Below are 18,874 nucleotides of genomic sequence, written 5' to 3' on the forward strand. Positions count from 1 at the left end.
TGGGAGAGTGCCACACCGCAAATGCACAGGGACAGAAGCGCCTGCGAGGGGCCCTTCCGGATCTTAATCTTATGGATCTCTTCATCTGGAAGCTCATTTGAATCCTTTACAATAAATCAGTAATAGCAAGTGAACTGTTTTCCTGGGTTCTATGAGCTGTTCCAGCAAATGATTAAATGTGAGGAGGGGGTTGTAAGAACCTCCAGTTTACAGCCAAGTCAGATGGAAGGGGTGGGTAACCTGGGGACCTACTACTTCCAGGTGGCTTCTAAAGGGTTGAGGGGGTTAGGTTGTGTGACAGAGCTCTTAACCTGCGGGAGCTGAGTACTTAGTATCAGAACTGAACTGAATTGTAGGCCATGCCGCTGGTGTTGGAGCATTGCCTTGCTGTGTGGGGAATCTGGTGTCAGAAGTATTGTGAGAGTAAATGAAAACACAGTCTGTTTTTCCCTAGGCACCTTCACAGAACTATGAAGAGCAAGGTTACTTGGAAGTATATTTCCTTATCAACATAGAAGTATTTGTTTCAAATCTAATTCTCATCATATGGACAATTTTTGAAAATGGTAGCAACCTCTATACCTATAGTAGAAGTAATATACAATACAGGGTAGGACAAAAGTGGGCCAATCAAAAAATGTTTGCATGTTCATATGTATTCCTATAAATATATTTATGTTACATATATGATGTGTATAGGAATATACATGATATATTTATATTTTATTTTTATATTTCACATATTTATATANCCCAGGCGCCCCTCAGATTATATTTTTAAATATATTTTATATTTATATTGATATCATATATACTCCTATATCCCTTTCTATAATTTTATTTTTTAAGATTTATATATTTATTTTAGGGGCACCTGAGTGGCTCAGTTGATGAATGTGTCTGCCTTCGGCTCTGGTTATGATCCCAGGGTCCTAGGATCGAGCCCCGCATTGGGCTCCCTGCTCTGCCGGAAGCCTGTTTCTCCTCCTCGCATTCCCCCTGCTTGTGTTCCCTCTCTCACTGTCCCTCTCTCTATGTCAAATAAATGAATAAAATCTTTTAAAAAAAAGAGATTTATTTATTTTAGAGAGAGAGCAAGAGAGCAGGGGGAGGAGCAGAGGGAGAGGAGAGAATCTCAAGCAAACACCCTCCCCCCACCCCGCCCCACCTCCATGGAGCGCAGAGGCCAGCTTGGGCTTGATGCCAGGACTCTGAGATCATGACCTGAGTGCAAATCAAAAGAGTGGGTTGTTCAACCCACTAAGCCATTCAGGCGCCCCTCCATTTCTATAATTTGGTTCTTGCACTTGTGAACAAATGTTTACACATCTGACGTTTCAAATAGAATTAAAACTTTGCTCCAAAAGCAGTAACAAGTTACTGTGCACTAGTGTGCCCCATGAGATCTGAGAAAAAATTACTTCCTTTTCCATAGTTAACATTCCAGTGACCCCTGCTAAGGCAGCCCTGAAAAATAACTGTTGCCATACCAACAGCTTAATGAAGAAGTCTGCCATTGTTTTCTTCCCTGTTTGTCCTCAACTATGTGATAAATTTCAAAGATGAATTAGAGCAATTAAATTCTGCCTCCAAAGAGTACTACTGGTTTTAAAACTAAAACTAAGAATCTTTCTAATTCCTTTCTCCACATTAACCCCAATCACTATTCCCACAGTAATCACTGTGAATAATTTATGAAACTTTGGAAAAATTTTTATACAGATACAAACGGATGTATATTCTTTTCCTAAAAGGAATACTGATTCTATCTACATGACTCTACTTGCTCTGTTCTCATAACAAAATTTAATTATCTTCAGGCTTTACATTTCAAATTCTAAATTTTCTTTGATATTCTGAAATTGCATTCAGTTTCTACGATAAGCTAATTTCCACGACTGTTATGGGGAATGGTCGGCAGCCTGGCAAGATGCACTAGGAAAGGAGAAGTCACGGAGAAAAGGAGTAAGACAACCAAGAAGTTAGTAATCTGGAAGGGAGATAAAAATAAGTATGGAAATAAACTCTAATATTTATTTATTCATTTGCTCACTTATTCATTCATTCATCCATGATAATGAAGTATTTATACATCCAATAATAATTCCATAGGCAAGGTGGAGAAACTGAGGCTAAAGTCAGTCCCTACTTCACAGTCATTCAATTTTCTTCTGACTCAATTCTGTGCTTTCTCTCCTCCCCTATGCCACAGAGCCTGGAAGAACTAGTATAGCTGTGACTGAGATTGCTCACACTTCCAACTCCCTACCCATCTGCCACCCTGAATAAAGAATATACTTCCCAGCCACCCACGGAGCTAAAGGCTCTCTGATTAGGTTCTGGCAATAAGAGACAAGAAGTGATAGGCGTGACTGCTAGTGCCTGCCCTCCAATTTCTGCTTATTCCTTCCTTACTGGAATGTGGACATGGGTGGTGCGGTTACCTGAGTGGGTGCTGGGTAGGGTGGATGCACCTCTGGATGTCCATAAAGGAGGATAAAGTAGACCTCAATGTGATCAGTCATATTTTTCCATTCATTGAAAAAAAAAAAAAAAGCTTGAAGCAAGTATGCAAATGTTAGCAGTTATTTATTGTGATTGGTGGGTACCTAAATATTTTTAAAATGTTTGTGTGTCTCTGTATTTTCCAATGTTTTGGATCTATGATTTAAAAATAAATTCCAACATTCATCAGTTGGAATATTTATAATAATTTTTTTTTTAAAGAAGGTTCCATGCCCAATGGGGGGCTTGCACTCATGACCCTGAGATCAAGAGTTGTGTGCTTTACTGACTGAGCCAGCCAGGCATCCTGGAATATTTATAGTAATTTTTATTTTTTATTTATTTATTTGTCAGAGAGAGAGAGTGCAAGTGGGGGGGAGCAGCAGGCAGAGGGAGAAGCAGGCTCCCCGCTGAGCAAGATGCCCAGGACCCCGGGATCATGACCTGAGCCAAAGGCAGACACTTACCTGACTGAGCCACCCAGGGGTCCCTATTTATAATAATTTTAAATGACATTTTAGATGAATGGTTAATGACACGGGAAAATATTCATGATAAAGGAAAAAAATACTTGAACAATTTTCTGAGATTAAGAACTGGAGAGCTGGAGTTGCCCACCTAGCTGATTAGTCTAATAATCTTGTACTCATTTTTTAAAATACAGTCTAAAAATGATTAAAAGTAGTTCCAACCAAGAAATCTTCTAATTGGCTTGTTCATAGATCCTTTAGAGCAGGCTTAAAATAAAAGTAACCTACTGCTTTAAAGTCATCTGATGCAGAAGTCACTTAAACATTAGGATTCCTTCCACTCTGTTTTTTTGGTTTTTGTTTTTTAATATAGGTAATGCGTTTATTTATTTTTTTAAAGTAACCTATGCCCAACGTGGGGCTTGAACTCAAGACCTAGAGATCAAGAGTTGTATGCTTTACTGACTGAGCCAGCCAGGCACCCCTCCCTTGACCCTGCTTTTTAAAAAATTTACAAACATTGATGGGGAGAGCATTAACGTCAAGACTAGTTATCTGTGGTTTTCTCTATGGTTTATAAATGCTCTATTATGTGTATTATGATATTTTTAAATCAGAAAAAAGCCCTATTTTTCAAAGCTAAAAGAAATATTGAAATATCTAAAAATATCTTAGAGTCTAACGATCATTTCACATTCATCAAAGACACTCCTGGAAGTTATATTAGTTATGTTGCTTGGTTTCACTTTGGAGAAAGGGAAAACGTACCCTCAGCTAGACCTAGATATTGCCAACAACTGGCCTGGCACCCCCAGCTGGGCCTTGGTAGTCTGTTGAGCATAATCAAACTCATAGGACATTAACACCAGAGAAGACTACTCTATGACAAAAACATGAACCTCATCCAAAAGGGCTAGAGTCAAAAGCAGATACTGACCAAATCTTGGGGCACATTAAAAAAAAAAAAAATCGTCCACTGAAAACAACCGGTTCATGCTGCCAAGAAATATTATTTGAAGAGAAAACTTGCCTCAGTCAATGGCTTTCAAACCTTTTTGACCTAAATCCACATGAATATGTCTCATGTTGGGATCCAGTACATATAAAAGTGTAAATTTAAAACATAAGTTTCATGGAACAATATTCACTTTTACTACATGTGATTCTATTTTCTTTTTATTCTGTTTCATTTTTAATTAAGTTGGTCACTATTCACTAAGCTCAGCTCTCAGTTTGAAAAGCACTCTTAACCAGGTCTTGAGTATGTGCTGAATCCTATTAACTGAGATGGGATTTGACTTAATTAAGAGAAATGTGAATTTTTTTCATCCATTCATTTATCAACAATTATTGAGTCAGGCCCTGTTCTGACCCCTGAGGACCAGCAATGAACAAAACAAAGTCCCCCACTCATAGAGTTTACATTATCGGGCTCTGGGGTCCAAAAAAGTTACTAGCCATGGATATTTAAATTAAAATTAAAAAGAAGTACATACTCGGTTCCATTTCCATTGCCACACTAGCCACATTTCAGGTACTCAGTAGCTGCTTGTGGCCTAGTGGCTACCGTACTGGAGCAGATACAGAATATTTCCATTATCAAAGTAAGCTCTTTGGAACAGCTCTACTCTAAAGGAAAGAATTTGCCTTGTAACTTGACTAAAGTAATGATTTGTCAGCAGAGTATGCAAAGTCTGGGTAAAAGGAGCAAGAGGATTCATTAACAGATCTCAGAATGAAGGGATTCAGACCACGCACCAGGAATAGTCCAGCTGGACTGGTTCATTTCTTTTCTTTTTTTTAAAAGATTTTATTTATTTGACACAGAGAGACAGCAAGAGAGGGAACACAAGCAAGGGGAGTGTGAGAGGGAGAAGCAGGCTTCCTGCTGAGCAAGAAGCCCAATGGGGGGCTTGATGGGGAGCTCCATGGGGGGGCTCGATCCCAGGACCCTGGGATCATGACCTGAGCCAAAGGCAGACGCTTAAGGGATGAGCCACCCAGGCACCCCGGGACTGGTTCATTTCTAAGTAACCTTCTGTCAATGATCATAAAACTGCATTCTAACCTCCCTGCCCAATTCCCTCTTAACTACATTTTCTGCAATTTGACTGTCTACACTATATGTAACCAACTAGGAATTTCTCATTCTACATTAATGGTATTCTCGTTTTACAAATCAATCTGAGTTCGGTAAATACTAATCCATTTCCCCGAACCTGACCCCCAGTGAGTAAAAGTGAAAAAAGTCTAAACTGAGAACCAGACCCTTTGCACTGTGAATACAAGGACTACTAGCTGCCTCCATTCTTAAGAACAAAATGCTGATTTTATTTCAGGCGGCAGTGAACCAGGGTCCATGAGCTGGAAGACTAGTTTCTGGCCTTCACTGCAACTAGATGCATCCATATAATTGTTCAGTGGCATTGCAGCCAGGGGTAAAGAGCACCTGGCTCTGGGGGTTCCAAACAGTCCAGGTTCGGCCATTCACCACTGACAAAATCCGAAGGCAGAGAAATGAATGGTGGTGAAACAAGAAAGGAGTTTATTTCAGTGAGGCCAGCATGGGGAAGACAGAGGACTGCAGTCTCAAAGACAGTCTCCAAAGTGGTGAAAATACCTCCAGGTGTGTGTGTGTGTGTGTGTGTGTATATACATATATATATGTGTATATATATATACACATATATATATGGAAATGTGGGGCAAAGGTGGGTGGGTAAGTGCAGGTGCGCAGTGAAGGTCAAATCCATCACTGTCTTGGAGTCAATTAAGGGCCGTGTCTTGCCGGCTCAGGGCAGTCCTTATTGCTTGAAGGGGTAGTTGTGATTTCCCATCAGGGGCTGCTTTGCTCTCAGGTTCTTCCGGCTGAGCTGAGACAAGCTGGAAAGAAGGCAACTAGAGAAGTTTGAGGTAAAAATGGAGGCCAACTAAGTCCCCTTTTAGGACTTACAGAATTGCTCCTTAGGAGGAAACACACAGCTGGAATGTACCTCTTTTGTCCTCCCCCCCCCTTTTTTAAAGATTTTTACTTGACACAGAGAGACACAACGAGAGAGGGAACACAAGTAGGGGAGTGGGAGAGGGAGAAGCAGGCTTTCCGTTGAGCAGGGAGCCTGATGCGATGTGGGGCTCAATCCCAGAACCCTGGCATCATGGCCTGAACCGAAGGCAGACGCTTAACAACTGAGCCATCCAGGCGCCCCTCCTTCCCCTTTTCTTGCAGCCTGCAAGGTGGATGTGATGGTTGGAGTTCTAGCATCTATTGCAGACCGTATAGGTGGTGGAGGAGAAAGGAAAATCCTAAGCCCCTGATGCCCATGAAGCCACCGCATGAGTGTGGACTGCATATCCCTGAATTTCATTTATGTGAGAGAATGAATAAACCCATGTGTGTTTAAGCTATTGTAGTCAATCCCTAAGAGATATAAGGGGGAACTCTTCTGAGGTGCTTTTCTCAAGTGAGGACTTGTGTGAAGAGGCCAGAAGACATTGTCTCTGCGATCTCTTTAATTGCAAGAGATACCAAGTCATATTCAGCTGTAAAATTTAGGACAATCTTAGACTTTGTTAGCAATCACTCAATAAATCATTGTAAGAAATAAACTGTTATAAAAAATTTCAGGGGCACCTTGGTGACTCAGTTGGTTAAGCATCTGACTTTTGATCTCAGCTCAGGCCTTAATCTCAGGGTTATGAGTTCAAGCCTCGCATTGGGCTCCACCCTGGGCGTGGAGCCAATTTAAAAAAAAATTCAAATGATGCCAAAATAAAAGCTAATTAGCTAAAGACCAAATCCTTCCAATTTTGTCAGTGGCTTACAATTAGTGAATAATTTTCCCTATTTGCATTACTAGTGTTCTAAGTAGGTATTTTCAAGATATGGCACACATTTTTTTAGCTGACAGGGTGAAGCTTACAAAATATCCTAAAGTTCAAATCAGATTTTCCTAATATTTTTTTTTAGGATTTCTGGTTTCTGAATTACCATGGGTTATCAAACATGAACCTGAGATAGAAATCTTATGACACAAGTTGAATTCTTTCAGTGAACAATTAGTGTTATGATTAAATAGAACGTCTTTAATACAACACATATCCATTAAATCCCTAAAAATTTCCAAATAACATAATTAGAGGATTAATGAAGTTTCAGGAACGTTTTGTAAAGTAATAAAATTTGAGGGGAAAAAAGTAGTAAGATTTGAAAAGAATTATGCATCCAAATTCAACCATAATTTATTAACAACCTATTGAGGACACCAGGCATTTTTTCATTGCCTTATTTAATACCCCTGAAACTTTTCAACTCACAAAAATTCTATTTCATGCTTAGGCTTCAGGAGGCTGACTTTCCTAAGGTTGTAGGACTAGTAACAAAGCCAAGATTTCAACCTAAGTACTTTGACTCTTACTTAAGTACTCTTTTTTCACTGTGGCTTTTATAAAACTTGAAAAAATGTTTTTAATTGAACCTAAAGCTGAAGGGGAGTGGAGAGGGCAGTTTAGGGGTATGGTATCAGTAAATGGTAGTATTTCTTATAAATTTGAAAATGTGAAAGCTAAGGAAAATAATTGAACATCTGCCTGGGAGAGTCTGTTCCACTCATACTTCCCAGAAATAATCAAGGTTTGAGAGATCCTTCACAGATATTCTGTCAGAAGATGCCCATTTGTTTTCCAACTCCTTTCATGCCACTTTTTAGCTTCCTCCCAGTTACCTGGGGTCGTCCGTGGTGTCCAGTGCAGTCCCCGACCACAACTTTTTGGGAGGGTACTATCTCCTGGCCCTTTTCCATTTTGACTTCTCCATCATCTCAATTCAGCTTTGTGCTCTGCTCTTCCCCAAGTTGCTTATACCGTGCAGAATGCTTCATTATTGGAGTTAGGGGAAAAAAATATTGGATGTATTATCATCGCCTGATTCTTTGATTTACTAGAACAAAATCTCTGTGAGGACAGGACTGGTTTTAACTTGTTCACGGTTGGGAGATTCGTGCAATACCCGGTGCTAGGGGCCCCGCAGAGCATAAAAATATTTGTAGAATGTCACAAGCTCTCCGATTTCACACAAAAAGGGAAATTGTTTCCTTGAGTGTTTGTTTTGGTCCTAATAACCGAGTCTAAAGTCCACATAACATTTGGGCAAAAGGGAAGCTCCCTACTTTTAACTCTCTAGCACTTAGCATATAATTCCTATGTCATTTTTAAAGTGACAATATATCCCTTTTTTCAGAGGACGTAATTCAAGACCAAGTGCAAAACATAAAGTTCTTCAGCTGTTTGCCTGAGGAACCCGCAAGCTTTCAAATACGGAACCCAACTGGGAGATGGGAAAGCTGTGCAAACTCCAGGGACACCTTACCTCCTCCCCACAGACCCAGCGCCCCCCACAACTAATCCCAGAGGGCGGCGGGACGACCTGTAGCCCAGTCCCCGGACTCGGCTCTGCTCCACGAAGGTATCCGAAAGCTACAGCTGAGGCAGCGTCTGGGCCAAACGCTAGAAGTTCTCCGAGGCCTCCCGAGAACCTAGAGCGAAGCCAAAAGCCCAGCCCCTAACCCCAGAGCCTCGCGGTTCCCCCAGGCCCCGACACTCCGTCAACGCAAAGTCCTCTACAGCAGTTGACATTTTTGTTCCCAGAAAGGGGTGGGAGCTGCGCGGGGCAAGGCGTAGGGCGGAAGCTTGAAGAGATTTCATCTAAGCCCCACCCACGCCCAGCACCTCCCTGGGCGGCCGGGCAGGGTAGGGACGGGGCAGGGAGCTTCCCCCCTTTCCCCACGCTCCCCACGAGGGGCCCGGGAATCCCGTCCTTCGCCTCTCCCAGCTACCGCCCCACCGCTAGCACCGCGGACCGCGGCATTGTGTCCCCGGCCCAAGTCCCCGGATGCTCGCCTCCCCTCACCGGCCCGCGCCGTGGCTCCACCCCTCGCGCGGCTCTGCGTGCCACGTCACCGCTTGCGGCGCTTCCGGAGGCGCAGCGGGCGATGACGTAGGGGGACGTGCCCTCTATATGAGGTTGGGGAGCGGCTGAGTCGGCCTTTTCCGCCCGCTCCCCCCTCCCCCCGAGTGCCGTTCCGGCTGCACCGCGCTCGCTCAGAGCTCCCGGCTCCTGCTGAGGTAGTGCCGCCGTCGTCTCTCTCCAGCCGTCGTCATGATCATCTACCGGGACCTCATCAGCCGTGAGTCGTGACTGCACTACCCCTACTGCCGCGCGCAGGGGACAGGGGTGCGGGTGGGGGCGGGGAAGAAGGACGCCGCCGCTGTCGTGGGCCTAGGGGACGCCGGTGGCCTTTCCGGGAGCGAGGAGGGGTCGGTGCCTGGGGCACGCCTCGGGGTCTGGAGCGCCCGGGGAGGCGCGGGAGCCGCGTGCTCCTGGCCCGCGCGGGAAATGGCGGCGCCGGTTCCAGACCTCCGGGCGCAGCGTGACGGGCGGGTCTGTGTCCCCGAGCAGATGATGAGATGTTCTCCGACATCTACAAAATCCGGGAGATCGCGGACGGGCTGTGCCTGGAGGTGGAGGGGAAGGTGAGTCGGTCGGGCCGCGCGGCGCGGGGGAGGCAAGGCCGGGCAGGCTCGGGTTTCCGCCGCTCCCCCGCCCGAAGTTGTGCAATCCTCTCCGCTGCCTCCTGGCGGAGGAGACGCTCTTTCCGGGCTCGGGTTTTTCTAGAAAAGTGGAGGCGGAGCTGAGCCTGGAAATAGGTCCGCCGCCTTGGCGCCCATCCTCCTCCCGGGCAGTCCGGGACAGGTAGCCACCGGTTAGGGAGCCCCAAGCCCTTCAACGTTTGCTCTACGTACTTGTTCATCAGCCCAAAAGCCCACACAGAACTTCTACTTGGGTGTAAATGACCCCGCTTTCCTTCTGGTCAACAGAGAATTCTTACTGAGTTACGATGTTCCAGGAATTTCAGACGGCTTCAGTTTTTTTTCTCCATAACAATGTTTTAGTGGTTTTTGGCAAGAGTCAAAAGTGGTGGGAGAATGATGAATATGTGAACTGACACAGAAGATTCGGGGGATGCTTTTAGCTAAAGTCAGAAACGTCTGAAACCAAACTTTTTTTAAATACAGATGGTCAGTAGGACAGAGGGTAACATTGATGATTCGCTCATTGGTGGAAATGCCTCCGCTGAAGGCCCGGAGGGCGAAGGTACCGAAAGCACGGTAATCACTGGTGTTGATATCGTCATGAACCATCACTTGCAGGAAACCAGCTTCACAAAAGAAGCCTACAAGAAGTACATCAAAGATTATATGAAATCGTAAGTGCTACTGGCGCAGCCCACCTACTGTCTGGAATCCTGTAGGACTCAGGGATAAGCTGACTTGGAGGTTCTTTAGCAGCAGACATACTTGTGAAAAAGGCCTTAACCTTTCTGTTGCGAGCTCCCAAGGATAGTTGCTTTTCTATAAATAAACTAATGTGAACACACTGGAGCATGCAGTGTAGTTCTAGCTTTTTAGAAGTGTACTTTGGGAATAACATGAAGTCCAAAATTGTGAACAGTCTGGAAACTTCATTCTGTGAGCTCGTGGTTTCTTGATGGTGCCATGTTAATCTGGCGCAGTGATAACGAGCTGCCGTTTTCAGTGCTTGTCTTAGTTTGGATCTTTTTTTTCCCCCCCTAAGAACTGAGTACTTTAACCTATTAATAAAATACTGTTTTAGAATCAAAGGCAAACTTGAAGAACAGAGGCCAGAAAGAGTAAAGCCTTTTATGACAGGGGCTGCAGAACAAATCAAGCACATCCTCGCTAATTTCAAAAACTACCAGGTAAATACCATAAATGTTTGTGTCAAAGAGTTGTGCCATTTTAGCTGCCAGAGGAGCAAATTACTTGATGAATCGTGGATGTAACCTGGCGGTCTTCTGGGTCTTTTGAGCAGTTTAAATAATAAATAACTTCATAGATGGAATTCCAGTAGTCCAGGCTGTGGAAAGTAGCCTTCCCTGCTCCCAAGTGTGTTTCTAGATCTTGTCTGCTTGATTCCAGAATTTGGTCCCTACTCACTTCCCAGAGGACGTTTTTCATTTCTCCCTGTCTAGAATTGCTTGTTAACCTCCTCAGTGGTCTTCCAATCTTTTTATTTCCAGCTTCAGTGTCTTGCCACTAGAGTTCTTTCTACACTTGTTCTGTTGGGAAACTCAGTGACTTCCCCTTATAAGGAGTAAGGAAAAAACTCATTACAGCCTGGCTCTTTGATTTTCCAGCTTTCACATGTCCTCTGGCCATAAGATAACTTTATCCCTATAATGTGCTTCTCTCATATGTTCCTTAATGCTTGATGATTGTAAACAGGCTTTTACAGAGTTTGGAATTGTATATGTGGGGTTGAGAGAGTGTATTTCCAGAAAGTATGAAGTGTTCTGGATTGCTGCGTACTTTGGTCACTTGTTAGTGTTTTCATTTGGTGAACAGAAATTTGATCCTATTTTTTTTTCTTCTGGTGAAAATCTCTTAAATTGTGGTGATTTGAATCCTCCTTTGATTGTTTTATTGTAATTTGTTTCGATATGATCCGTATATAATGGTCTAATTCTGGGTATTTGTTGTTTGCTTCCTAAGTTCTTTATTGGTGAAAACATGAATCCAGATGGCATGGTTGCTCTGCTGGACTACCGTGAGGATGGTGTGACCCCATATATGATTTTCTTTAAGGATGGTTTAGAAATGGAGAAATGTGTAAGTATAAGGAAGTGGGTTTAAATCAGTAATGTAAAAATGGAGACATCTTTGGTGTGATTCCTTGTTTCCTGCCCCCGGGATAGTTAGAATGGGTTTTACAGCAGTCTTTGTAAAATGTAGGTCTAGCTCTTGTTTCTTTTTGGGAGTCTAATAGGGTTGTGTTTCACATGTAAAAGATTTTTTATATACAGAAAGCTTGTCTTGTAGGTGGCTTAAATCACTAAGCTGGAGATCAGAAACAGCACCTTGGGTTGATCTTACCGCATAGAAACGGCCCTTCATATTTTGCCACGCATATGTGAGTGGCACGTATGGTGTGAAACCTTTTTCACTTTGGTTTACTGGTAATTGGCAGCTGGTCATTGAAAACCTTGATGTTAACTAGCTTTTAGTAAATAAAGTTAGAGCTGACTGCTTACCCAATATGCAAAATCCTTTAGTAAAATTAAATGAATGTCTACTATGCGCGGCATTGCTGGAGGCAGCATAGAAATGAAAGCATTCATTATCCCAGCTTTTGGAGGCTTCCATATAAATTAGGGACAAGATCAATTTTAGGCTACCCTAAATAATATGAGAGGCAACAGTGGACCAAAAAAAATGTCTTAGGATGGGACAGATGACTTGCTAAGGGGATTATTCCAGGAATAACTGCGGTTTTTGTCGGTAGAACAAAAAGTGTGTGTATGTGAATGGGACTTGCTTTAAAATGAGATTTCTAGAAAATGTGCTACCCCTGCTTTGGTAAGGATGGTTCTGCATCCACTGATAGACCTTGAACAGTTGGCTGTTGTTCTTTTGGTTTGCACTAGGATGCGAGAGAAAAAAAATCCCTGCGCTTTCTGTCTGTCTCTGTGGCAGCCCAGATTGAAGAGGGGAATACATCTGCAGCGTAGAAATGTTAATTGTTTTCATACTGGATGAAAGTGTTAATACAGTTGTTCTTGTTTTCACAGTAACGAATTTGGCCATTACTTTGGATGTATCACCTGTCGTCATAACTGGCTGCTGCTCTTCATCCACACGACACCAGGACTTAGACAAATGGGACTGAGGTCATCTTGAGCTCTTCATTTATTTTGACCCTGATTTATTTGGAGCGGAGGCATTGTTTTTAAGAAAAAAACATGTCATGTAGGTTGTCTAAAAATAAAATGCATTTAAACTCATTTGAGAGAATGCCTCTTAGTTTAACATATTAAATCCATCCTGTGTAGTGTCCTGGAGAAGCTAGAGCCTGGTTGTAGACTACTGCTAGGAAGCATAAGACTGCCTGCAGATCACTTCTACAGTGAAAACTACTTCTGGGACTGGAATATAAAAAACAAGAACCAAAAGTCTTAATTCTGAGTTCAAGTAAAGGGAAAGACCATGCTCCTAGGTGGGCCAACATTTGAAGTGGATTCCTTACACATTTCATCACCTACAAATGGAATTAGTTAACTCTGGAGGAGAGTACCAAAAGAATAAAAAGAGACTAATAACAGTTGGAAGCAAAGTATTGTGTGATCTTATTTGTCATAAGTAGAGCCAAGTTCTAGAGAAATCTAGATGTCTCCTGGAATGTTTATGTCAAACTCTGTGGAATGGGGTTGGCAAACTGGCTTGTCCTGCCACCTATTTTTGTGACTTTAAGGAGGTGTTTACATTTTTAAATGGGAGAAAATAGGTGGTGGGATGTGAAAAACATGAAACCTAAAATTTGTGAAAATTTTGGTTTTTTGAGCACTACCGTGCTCATGTGTTTATGTACTGAGTGGCTCTTAACTGTTAAGAGCAGAGTATGACAGACCTTAAGGCCTACAAATCCTAAAACAGCCATGTGACCCCTCACAAGAAAGGTTTGCCAGCCCCTGCTTTAAAAGATGAAGTTCTAGATGGAATGTGGGCTAGGTGGTGGGCTGAGGAAAATACTGCTGTTATGTCCTATTGTACCCGAAAGGGCTGTGGGTGGCGGAAGGAGAATAAGGAAAATGCATCCATTTGACAGACCTGGAGCAGTTCCTGTCTGCTGCTAAGGTTTCCACTAGAGATGCAAGAAAAAAGGGTCCTCGCGCTTTCTGTCTGTCTCATTGTGGCAGTCAAGATTGAATGGGGGAGTACAGGGGGAAGAAATGGAGAATTAATGCAACTCAGAAGTAAACCTTAACGAAGATCCTGTTTTATTCCAAAGTACCTAAAATTTGAGTTTACGAGAAGTATTGGAAAAGGATTTCCCAGACTCTTGCCTTTTGATTAATTCCACTTTTAAAAGCTTAAAGGTTAAAACTAAATTGAGGGTAAGCCAGTGACTCATCTGGTCCTGTGACACGTGAACCCAGGGCGAATCCAGTGATTTAGCCGTCTGGGATTTGCCCAAGAGATTTCAGAGTTCATAACCTGGTTCAGAACCTGAGACGGGTTAAGGTTGATAGTGCCCCCTGGTGATGAGTGGAAGCAAACGCAAATACTAGAAACTAGTCAAGCTGGTGGCAATTTTAAGCATTCTGATCTAACGTTAAAGTAGAAAAAGTGCCAGTTGCTGATCTAGGAGGCCACTTGGCCCTCTGCAACATAAGTGGGGAAAAGATTTTGGGGCAGTAGTTAGTGCTATGAACATAACCACGTGGTTGTGTGAAAGGTTTTGTACCATCTAACCTGAAACGTGATGTGAGTGAGCCATGGAAAAGCAGAAAATGAGATGCAGAGGCTTTCTAGGAAGTGAAGAGTCCAGATCAGTCCAGCCTTAGGAATGCTTATTTTCAGTTTCTGGTTACTCCCAGTTAATAGTTTAAGATACTTTGTGCAAGAGTAACAGGTGATGTGTACTTTGTCAGCATGTCATTTTATGTCCTTATTGTTATTAAGCTTGATAAAGTCATGTTCCTAGTGTTAAGTCCTAGGCTTGGTTACACGTTTGGAGACAAATTGTAAAAGGATTTAGTAGTGTTGTCCAGGAAGGCCTTTGTAAAGTGATTTGAATAGGAAAGCAAATAAATAGGCATGTGGATATCTGCGGGCAGAACAGTCCAGGCAAAGAATAGCAAATTCAGAGTCTGAAGTGGAGTGTATAGACATGGTCTGGGGACAAGGTGGCCAGTCTGCTGGACCCCCGGTGACAAGAGAAAGGGTTAAGGCACAGAAGAGAGTATCCAGGAAAAGAGGAAACCAAGTCACCTGGGAAGGCCACAGGGTTTTGAGCAGAAGAGTGATATGATCTGACCTAATGAACTGGGTAAGCAGTTGAGTATTTTACCTGGGAGGAGAGGTCTAAAGATTTAAAGAGCTACTGGGGAGATCTCAGTGCATGACATTCGAAGCAAAAACACTGGGTGAGAAAACCTAGAAAGGAGAGACTCAGCTCTCCAACTTCGAGCTTGAGATGGTCAGCATGATGAACTGGCAAAGTGATTCAGAGGAACTGTCCCTGAGGTAGGAAAGTCACGGGAGTGGTCTGGAGGTCAAGTGGACAGTGTTTCAGGGTTAGTCAAGGTGAGGACCAAGAAGGAAACTTCACAAGTCTGTGAATAGTGGGGGAAGAAAGCCTGATTAAAATGGGCAGCATATTGCCTGTGAAATGTCAGTTCAGTTGACCCTCGAACCATGTGGCTTTGAACTGTGCAGGTCCCCTTACACGTGGATCTTTCACAGTACTGTAAGTGTATTATGATTTTTCTCTAGCTTTATGGTAAGCCTACAGTCTACAACGTACAGAATATGTTAATATGCTGTCCATTGGCTTCTGGCCAACAGGCTATTAAAAGTGGGGAGCGGAAAGGTAAGTGCAGATTTTTTACTCTGGGGAGTTTGCAGATAAAGTTAAAAATCATAGTGATGGTAGTTGATAGTTGTCCCAGTGAATTCCTCCAGATCCATCCCTTAGTGCGGCAATGGTATGTCTGATCATAATGCTTGTTGGCAGGCTAAAGCAGTTTTTTTTTTTTTTTAACTATTGTGGGGGCATGTTTTAACTACTGGAACATTCTAGTATACTTTCTGAGAGTGTGTAGATTGTGGATTTGTACTATTTGTACATGGTTCCCTATAACAGCCTGGTATTGGCATATAAGATTCCTCCGTACACTGGGCGATGAGAACCTCAAGTGGATGTGGTTTTAACAGGAGTCCACACAATTCAGTAGAACAATGTCAGTTATGAGCCTAGGGGAAGATTCTTTCCAAAGTAATTACCTGTTCCATGAGGTTTCCTTCAATTACTGACGCCTCTCAATCCTCCCCCTCCAGGATACACTTGACCTCTCCCTTTGTTCACAGGTACATTGTACTCTTCTGAGCTAGTGTAAAGCAGGAAGCATGGAGATGGGGGGATACTATCCTTACGGAGTGCTTTTGCATGAATGCACCACAGTTTGAGGTGAAATGAGAATTCAGGCCTCAGGTGACTCACTAGAGGGGTCCTCTGTGGGGAGGGGGGACACAGCCCACAACTGGCTGGCCGGGAGTGCAATACTATCAGTAGTATCGTACAGCTACTAGACAGTCCGGAGTTTCTAACAGTTTGGGCTAGAAATCTAGTCTTGTATGTGGTGATTTTCTTATGTAAAGACAGCAGATAAGTTCTTGTTTAGTCTCAATGCTACTTGCACATGACCTCACCCAGAGCACAGAACAATAAAATCACTACCCAGAGTATTAACTACCTACCATTCCCTAAGCAGCTGGTAGAGAGCTCAGAAATCCCATAGAAAGTTTTGAGGACAAGTATTCAAAAGAGCTATACATGTAATTTCCTTTTTACTAATACATTAATTTGGAAGTCTCCCTCAAGAACTGCCAATTTGTCCCGTAAGTCAAATAGCCAAACTCCTGGCAACCTTGGGGCCGGCGGGGGCGGGGGGGGGGATGATTGGCGGGTGAAAGGAGGAAGATTACTACACATGAAATTAAGAACATGAACCTGTCGTTTTGACTACCTTACTGAGGTGGAATAATGCCTATCAACAGATGGCCAGTATAAAACTGGAAGCCGAACACCCCTCGGTGGGCTGCAATCAGTGTTTCTGCCCATCGCTTTCCTAGGTTTCCATCCTTCCGAAGTGTCTCCCCATTGAATCATTGTGAGGGCAAACCACATTAATGGATTTCGTCAGGTGGAACATGGGCTGGTGTCACTACCCTTGGTGAGTGCCATCATACTGGCAGGACGGTAAATACCAACTGCTGGCATCTATTAAAAGCTCAAGTGACTAAGCCTTTGAAAACTGGTTAAGTAATGGGCAAACTGTCCCACTCTGCTCTACAGACAAAGGAGGAGGGCTGGGTGTGAATGTGAGAGCAGCTGAGTTTAGCATCCCAAGAGCGATGTGGAGGCTTCCTTTTCTAAGGCAGCTACTAAACCCTCTGGTTTATGGGATGTGAGAGTTGTGCAAAACTGCCAACTACCGCTTAGCTTCCCTATCACTAGCCTGTGGTCGTTTTGCAGAATCTTCTTTTTTTTTTAAAGATTTTTTTATTTATTTTTGTTGACAGACAGCCAGCGAGAGAGGGAACACAGCAGGGGAGAGGGAGAGAAAGAAGCAGGCTCCCAGAGTAGGAGCCTGATATGGGACTCGATCCCGAAACGCTGGGATCACGCCCCGAGCCGAAGGCAGATGCTTAACGACTGCGCCACCCAGGCGCCCCTGCAGAATGTTTTCTAACCCCTCGGGTTGCCTGCACCTGAAGCCCCTTCCTACACCTGCCTTTCACCTGGCAGCCCTAACCACGCAGGCTTCTGCTTCACAGCCTTTGCTTTTCCCAGACAGCCATGTGGCTCGCTCTGACGACCAAGCCTGCTCAAAGGCCATGTTTTCAAAATCAGGGAGGCCTTTTCTGACCATGCCATTGAAAACGCCACCCAGCCCCCTTCTGTGCTTTTTCTCTCCATGGTACTTCTCACCATCTAACATACCATGTATTTATCTGTCTGGCTTATTTGTCTCCACTCCACACAGGTTGCAAAAAGCTTTGAAGCTCAGTGCTGTACCCTGACTGTTTAGAACGAGGCCAGGCGCTTGGCGCACATGTGCTCGAGGTGTGCTGCCACAGGATTAAAGGAAGGGCGGGACACACTACACACACTGCTGAGTTTGACCTGGATGTGCTGCTTTTGAAAAAGTATTTCATATCCTAGTCTGAACTGCAGAGTTTAGTGCTTATAGCAAGCTCCTCGGTCCCTTGCCCTACCTCATTCCTGCCAGGCTTTCTTTACTCTTCCAAGACACATTCTGCGTATTTGCTCTTTCTTTTTTTAAATCCTTATTTCTAAATAACTTGCTTCAACTATTATTTCTTGTTTTTTCAGTTTCAGAGTTTAGAAATTACCTTCTGACTTTCTCTATGGAAGATGAAGATTATGCTTTCTTGGCGCTGGTAACTCCCCCCAGCCCTGTCACTTCTCTTTCCCCGTCCTCCCATATGTTATCTCCCAAATTTAAGTTAATAATTATGGTATGTCTACGTATTTTTTCCAAATTGAGCCATATAATACGATTTCTATTCCTTGACTATTTTACATTTTGCTGGAGTTAGTTCATTCCCCACTGCTTAGTTTTCTGGGTATTCATTAATTTAACCCCTAAACTCTAGAAAATGTAACAATTCTCCTAATTCCAATGAGTGGAAGTTTCCCCCACACCAAGCAGCTGGTTGTATTACAATTTAACTCAGTTCTGACACTATCTGGAGACAGCATCAGATTGCGCACGTGAAGGAATCCACCCTCCTGGACTGCCCCCTTCTCCCCACTTCAGACGCCAATCACAAGTCCAGGTTACCTGTGCTTCTAGAAATTGGAGATTCCCACACCCTTTCCTCAGGTTGGATTAGTTTGCTAGAGCGGCTCACAGACCTCAGGAAAACATTCTACTTACTAGCTGACCAGTTTGCCATGAAAGGCTAGGACTCAGGACCAGCCAGATGGAAGAGGTGCACAGGGCAAGGTATGGGGAGGGGGTACGGAGCTTCCGTACCCTCTCCAAGCTCGTCAGCCTCCTAGCAGGTAGATGTGTTCCCAACCTAGAAGCTCTCTGGACCCTGTCCTGAATTTTTACAGAGGCTTCAATTCCTAGGCTTGATTAAATCACTGGCCATTGGTGATTGGTTGGATTCAATCTCCAGCCCCTCCCCTCCAGGGAGGGGTGGAGTAAGACTGAAAGTTCAACCCTTAAACACACCTTTGGCTCCACTGGCAATCAGCCTCCATCCTTTGGAGCTTTCCAAAAATCACCTCA

General features: G+C 43.6%; 2 protein-coding genes and 2 non-coding genes across 5 annotated transcripts in view; 3 read left to right on the forward strand and 1 right to left on the reverse strand.

Moving 5' to 3' along the window:
- SLC25A30 (solute carrier family 25 member 30) overlaps positions 1-18,874 on the reverse strand; it is a 97,108-nt gene that overhangs the window by 67,181 nt on the left and 11,053 nt on the right. The window lies entirely within an intron of this gene.
- Positions 8,995-13,156, forward strand: TPT1 (tumor protein, translationally-controlled 1). The gene is made up of 6 exons (XM_002914966.4): positions 8,995-9,157; positions 9,430-9,503; positions 10,047-10,237; positions 10,645-10,750; positions 11,544-11,660; positions 12,620-13,156. The coding sequence occupies exons 1-6, from the start codon at positions 9,130-9,132 to the stop codon at positions 12,620-12,622; spliced, it is 519 nt and encodes a 172-aa protein (XP_002915012.1). The 5' UTR covers positions 8,995-9,129; the 3' UTR covers positions 12,623-13,156.
- LOC117803203 lies at positions 12,420-12,550 on the forward strand. The gene has a single exon (XR_004626895.1). It is a non-coding gene; the product is annotated as a small nucleolar RNA SNORA31 (small nucleolar RNA).
- On the forward strand, positions 13,637-13,770 carry LOC117803204. Its single transcript, XR_004626897.1, has one exon. It is a non-coding gene; the product is annotated as a small nucleolar RNA SNORA31 (small nucleolar RNA).

The sequence above is a fragment of the Ailuropoda melanoleuca genome, chromosome 7 (genome assembly GCF_002007445.2).
Source record: "Ailuropoda melanoleuca isolate Jingjing chromosome 7, ASM200744v2, whole genome shotgun sequence".
Lineage (NCBI taxonomy): Eukaryota > Metazoa > Chordata > Mammalia > Carnivora > Ursidae > Ailuropoda > Ailuropoda melanoleuca.